The following is a 5,487-nucleotide window of genomic DNA, read 5'->3' on the forward strand; positions in this document are numbered from 1 at the left end:
TTTTGTCAGCGAGTCACTCCATTCGCCGAGCCGAGGAGGTGCGACTGCTCAGCGAGCCTGGCGCCGCCGCCGCCGCCGCTGCCGCCAGAGCCCGCTCGCTGCCGCAGCCGCCGCGGGCGGACAATGCGCGCGGGGACCGCGGGCGAGCGCGGAGCCGCAAGCCCGCAGACGAGGTCCCCGTGGGCTCGCGGCCCAGGAGGCGGACTGCGGAGCGGGCCCCGCCACCTCGGCGGCGGAGGCGGCGGCGGCGGCGGCGGCGGCAGGAGCAGCCGCCCCGGCGGCAGGTTCAATAAACAGAAAAGTGTTACCGTTCTCGCCTGGAAGGATCCTGCTGAAAGCTGGGCTTGGTGGGCGCCATCTTCCTGCTATTTTTTTTCCTCTCTTACTTTTTGCCTCTCTCCCCCCTCCCGGGGTGGGGGGCGTGGGGAGGGCGGGGGGTGTGCGTGTGCGTGGGGTGGCGGGAGTGAGTGCGGGCGTGCGCGGCGCTCAGCGGCGGCCCGGCGGGCGGCGGCCGTGGCCCTGGCCGTGGCCGTGGCCGTGGCGGCGGCGGCGGCGGCGGCGGCGGCCGTGCTGCTGAGGCTGGGAGGCTACGGAAAAGTAGTGGGGCCGGAGCCTCGCCGGCGGCCGGCCGTCCCCTCGCGCCGCCGGTGCCTCTCGCCGCAGGTCGCCGCCTCCTCCGCCGCCTGCGCCTTCTCCTCCCCCTGCTCGCCCGGCGCCGCCGCCGTCCATGCGCCGCAGAGCCCCCGCGGCCCGGGCCGCTCCGGCTCCCGAGACATGCCCAGCGCGGAGACTGGCGACCGGCGGCGGCGGCGGCGGAGGAGGAGGGGGAGGAGAAGGCGGCGGGGGGGGGGGGGCCGCCGCGCGGCCCCGCGGGCAGCCCGGCCCAGGGCCCCGCCGCCTCCGGGTTCTCACCCTCGCGCGCCGCCACACCTCCCCCCGCCCCCCGTGTCGTCCCCCACCGCCGCCACCCGGAGCTGGCCTGGTGGCAGGTGGGGCACACACCCTCGCGGCGGGGGGCGGTCGGGGCCTAGGCCGGGAGGGGCGGGGAGGGGAGGACACGCGGGGGTTCCCAGCTTGACCGCTGTGAAAGTATTTCTGGGCATTTTCCAGCTGCTTTGCTCCAGAGCGCTCTCTCGCACGCAGACACACCCCCCCCCTTCTCTCTCCCGACACTCTCTCACTCCCCGTCTCTCTCTCTCCGTCTCTCTCCCCTCTCTCTCCCTCTCGCTCGCTCGCTCGCTCTCTCTCGTTGGGGGACTGGGAAGCTCGGCTGCCAGCGCAACAACGCCACTCAGTTGCAGTTGCGAACACTTCCCTTCTCGGGAGTATGTCAGTCCGGGAGAAAGAGGCGGAGAGGAACTGGGAGGCCACGGAAGCGGCCTCGGACAGGACACCGTCCCGGGAGCTCCTTCCGAGACCGTGGAAATAAACGCGGGTGGGCGTGCGCTGACCAAGACCGGGAGCCACGAGAACCCTGTGGGCTAGCGCAGCGGCTGCACAGGCACCTTATGGCTCCGGCGCTCTCGCCAACATTTCCTGACCGGAGCATCTGCATTATTCACCCGCATACATGTCTGCAGACCCAGGGGTTCACAGGTGAATCCCCAGGAGTTTCAACGCAGTTAGATACAAATGCCTGTCCCCACTCGGCTCCTGGCACCTAAGACCGGACCAGACTACGGACATCTCTCTGTGGTTTCCCCAGTTTACAGCTCAGCGAGGCCTAGAGAAAGGGCCACTCAATGAAGGGCCAGTGCTGGAATCCTATTACCTGGGTAGACCCTGGTCAGAGCGTCCCCTCCACTAAACCTTACTCTGCCGAGTGTGGGCAGCTTTTTAGGCAGAGACTTGGGTCAGTCATGTGTCAACCAGGAAAGCAGAAAGGACTCCCAATGCATTTCCACTTTGAATAAATGAAACAGCTACACGGAAAACATCACTCCTATGCGAGGCTTTGCATTTTACTTTAAACTTAAGAAAAGAAAAAAAAAAAAAAAAAAAAGACCTGAAAGGGGTCCCATTCGGTCCTACCGGTGCAGTAAAGTGTGGCTGGGAGAGTTGGAAACTTTGAAAACACAAGTGTTTTTCGTTGCAGAGGCGTTTAATCTGCATGATGGTGTTTGAGTTCTCTTTGGAGTACACTCTACAGGTAGAAGATGAGAGTGATTGAAAAATGAACTGAAGTGGAGAGTACAAGATATTGAGTACAAGATATACATGGGCTGGCAGGGAGGGGGAAAAGTTGCCGGTTGGAAGTTTTGGCTCCAGGACAGCCAGCCTAGGGTGTTTCTGCCCAAAGATGACAAATGAGAGAAGTTCTGTTCTCCCAACAGGCCACTCTTGCTGGAAAAGCCCTCTACTACTGTCACTCCCTCATCAGACTCCCCAAAAGCACTTAATGCAAAAATACATTTTGATAGAATGATGTGTCACCATTCACTTTAGCAAACATATCCAGCTCTTAAAGTGAAAACTAACTCTGCCCCTCAAAGCCTCTGAAGCCTATCATGCTGGTGGTCCGATGAAGAAGTGCCAGAGGACGGGGGACTCATGACTCAAATCCTCCCTTAAACATTTGGCTCACTCTCCTGTCCCCAAATTAACAAAAATTAAAGGCAGTAACAGGTGTCATCTGACTAATGAAACCAAAGAAAGGTCCATTTCCCACAGCTAGCACCTTCTCTTCAGTCATTATGACTGAACATAAAAAAGGAGGAAGGAAATTATACACCCAAAGGCTAAAGTTGATTATTTTTAAAGCTCTAGTCTTTAGAACCACAGTGGGATTCAAAGACTTGATAAAGTAGCCCAGATTCAAAGATGAAGGTGGAAGGCATCAGTTGGCTTTTCAGGGTGGGAGGCTATGGAGGATTCCCCCTGGAGGCTCCTGGCTTATTGGGAAAATTAGCCCTGGGAAGATCTTTGTGGTGAAGGACATCAACACTCTGAGGGCAAACCTAAAGGCTGAAAATTCACGACCACCTCTTATGTTCCATTTATATCTCATGGATTAGTTGGAGGTCTCTGAAATTGTCCAAAGGCCATCTGACATTTCTGGCCCTTGACTCCCTAGGTCACAACCATAGTATTGTGACTATTGCCTGCACCTCCTAGGTAAAGTGACCACCAGATTATATTGTCATTTAAATGTTTTGTGAGTGACCAAAAAACCTTACCTGAACCATGAAAAGGAAAAATCTAATTCTTGGCTAGTCCTTTATGTTTGAAAGATTCCCAGATCTTTTGTATTAAAGGTTCTTGTAATCACTGAAGTAAAACAAGACTAAAATAATTTAAATTTAAAAAAAAATCCTTTGACCAGAAATAGCCTGTTTTTTCTCAAGACTCTTTTTAAAACTTCTGACAGTGCCCATAGCATATAATGAAGTCTTCTACAGAATATTTGCAGTCCTGGGCATCAACTTGGAAAACACTCAGTGTGTTATGCAAAATCTGCTCTGGTCGCTGGGCCATTGGTTAGAAAGCACAAAATATGGCAGTGATAGATTATCTTAACCTTTTCAGTTTAAACACTGTTGGTTCAAATCAAAGGTTCTCAAATCAATGAAGTTTGAAATACAAGGTAAAAATAGGAACTGTTATTTGAATTATGCATTGTGTATATTTTAAGTTAAATGCCATTGGCAAATCTCTCAGATATTTAATCGTGTGCAATCTGGGAAACACAAATATTTAATTTCACACTTTCACGTGTTTTTTCTTCCTTCTTCTCTAAAACCGAGCCCCACAAATGGGAAGCTTACCTTTCATACTACATTGTTAGTTTTTCTCAACACATTTTTGTGGATTACATTTTTGATAAAATATTGGAAGATTACAACTTGTTCTTAAGGAAAAACTTTAGGGTTCTAGAGCTGTTGGTGGTAGTATATCCCCCCCACACATACACTTCCTTTCCTAATTGCATCAAAGAATGTTTACTAATTCAATGTCACAACTCTATTTTATTAAATATCTATAAATGTTTGGGAGAAATGCAAACAAGTAATACTTTAAAACTTCTTTCTCACCCACCTAGCCTAACTTTGTAAAATTTGCTTCCTAACTCGCATCTCTGAATCTTACGCATTTGCATTATAATGCATTTAAGATGAATACTTAACAGCGCCGAGGAGACTCGGATTTCATGCTGTATTTCCCTGTAGTAACAGGTGACATGATAACACTATTATGTAGAATTGCGAGTCTACAGCTACACGTGAAAATCGTTCCTATTCTGTTTGGAAACAAATGATCAATCAGTCTCCCGTGATCAATTGCCCCCCTGGCTGCCGGTCAGCGCGGGTCCGCACCCGGCAGAGGCAGTGAGAAAATTCCGCGGAAGGGGACAGGGATCCCAAACTTTGCAAAAGCACCTTGTGCTTGTGTCTAAGACTTCGCTGCAACTCCTAGGCTACGCGGGGCTGGGGTTCTGGATTTGGGGCCAGGCAGAGGGCAAAGGATGATTTCACTTCGCCAGTAAACTGGAGTGCCTTTCAATCCGAATTGTGAATTAATTTTTTCTTTCTCATCTGTAGAACGAGGAGCAAGCGAAGTGAGCCCTGACGATGTGCATGTGTGTTGTAACGCATAAAACAGGAGGCAAAGTGAGTCCCACCCCAGCACCCCGGGGCGGGGGCACTAACCCAGCCCAGGCGGGACTACTCACCGCTGCTGGTAGGAGGTGATGCCCTGGACGTTCTGCGGGGTGCCGTTGGCCGCGGCGCCGGCCCTCCCCATGCCCGCGCCCGCCGGCACCCCCGCGGCCGCCCCGCCGGCCGCCGCGGCCGTCACCTGCACGCTGAAATCCGGAAAGATTCGGATCATCGCCGCGGCTTCGGCCCCCGGGCGCGGCGGCTCTGGGCGAGAGCTGGCGGGGGCTCTGGTTTGGGCTCCGGCGGCGGCAGCAGCAGCAGGGCGAGCAGCGGCGGCGGCAGCAGCGGAGCCAGGCACCAGCCTGCAATCCCATTAGTGAGCCGCGGCCACTGTGCGCGGCGGAGAGGCGCTTTGATGTGCGCGCAGCGGGCTGGGGTGGGGGGGCCGCGAGCACTAGGAGGAGGTGCGGGGGGACGTGCGAGGGACTTGCAAACAGCAAAACGTGTCAGGGTGGGGCCTTTTTTTCCCTTTTGGGGGGCGGTGGTGCTCCCCCCTCTTTCCAGGATGTTGCTCTCACTGGCTGCTCCGGCTGCGCGGCGCGAGCCCAGCTGAGGGAAGAAGGGGAGGGGTGGCGGAGGAAGGATGCACCGGGAGGCTTGGCGAGGACTTGGCCGGTGCAAGGGAATGACGGGCAGCGGAGGGTGTCTTTCTTTCCCGCCCCCTCTACACACACACACACACACACACACACACACACACACCCCGCGCACTTCCGACCCAAAGTGCAAGACTGAGGCGCGCTCTCTCCCCTCTTTTCTCTAGAGAAATAACCACCATCCAAGCAGGCTCGCGCCTCCCGCAGCTTCCAGCAACCTGGACTTCAGCCCGCGT

General features: G+C 55.1%; 1 protein-coding gene across 1 annotated transcript in view; it reads right to left on the reverse strand.

Moving 5' to 3' along the window:
• The window catches only part of NPAS3 (neuronal PAS domain protein 3), an 857,895-nt gene extending 852,946 nt beyond the window's left edge, over window positions 1–4,949 (reverse strand). The window contains exon 1 of the mRNA XM_049612915.1: window positions 4,670–4,949. Coding sequence (XP_049468872.1) covers window positions 4,670–4,827 — 158 coding nt within the window. The 5' untranslated portion in view covers window positions 4,828–4,949. The remainder of the gene's footprint in view (window positions 1–4,669) is intronic.
• Window positions 4,950–5,487: the final 538 nt, after the last annotated feature.

Source organism: Panthera uncia, assembly GCF_023721935.1.
Source record: "Panthera uncia isolate 11264 chromosome B3 unlocalized genomic scaffold, Puncia_PCG_1.0 HiC_scaffold_1, whole genome shotgun sequence".
Lineage (NCBI taxonomy): Eukaryota > Metazoa > Chordata > Mammalia > Carnivora > Felidae > Panthera > Panthera uncia.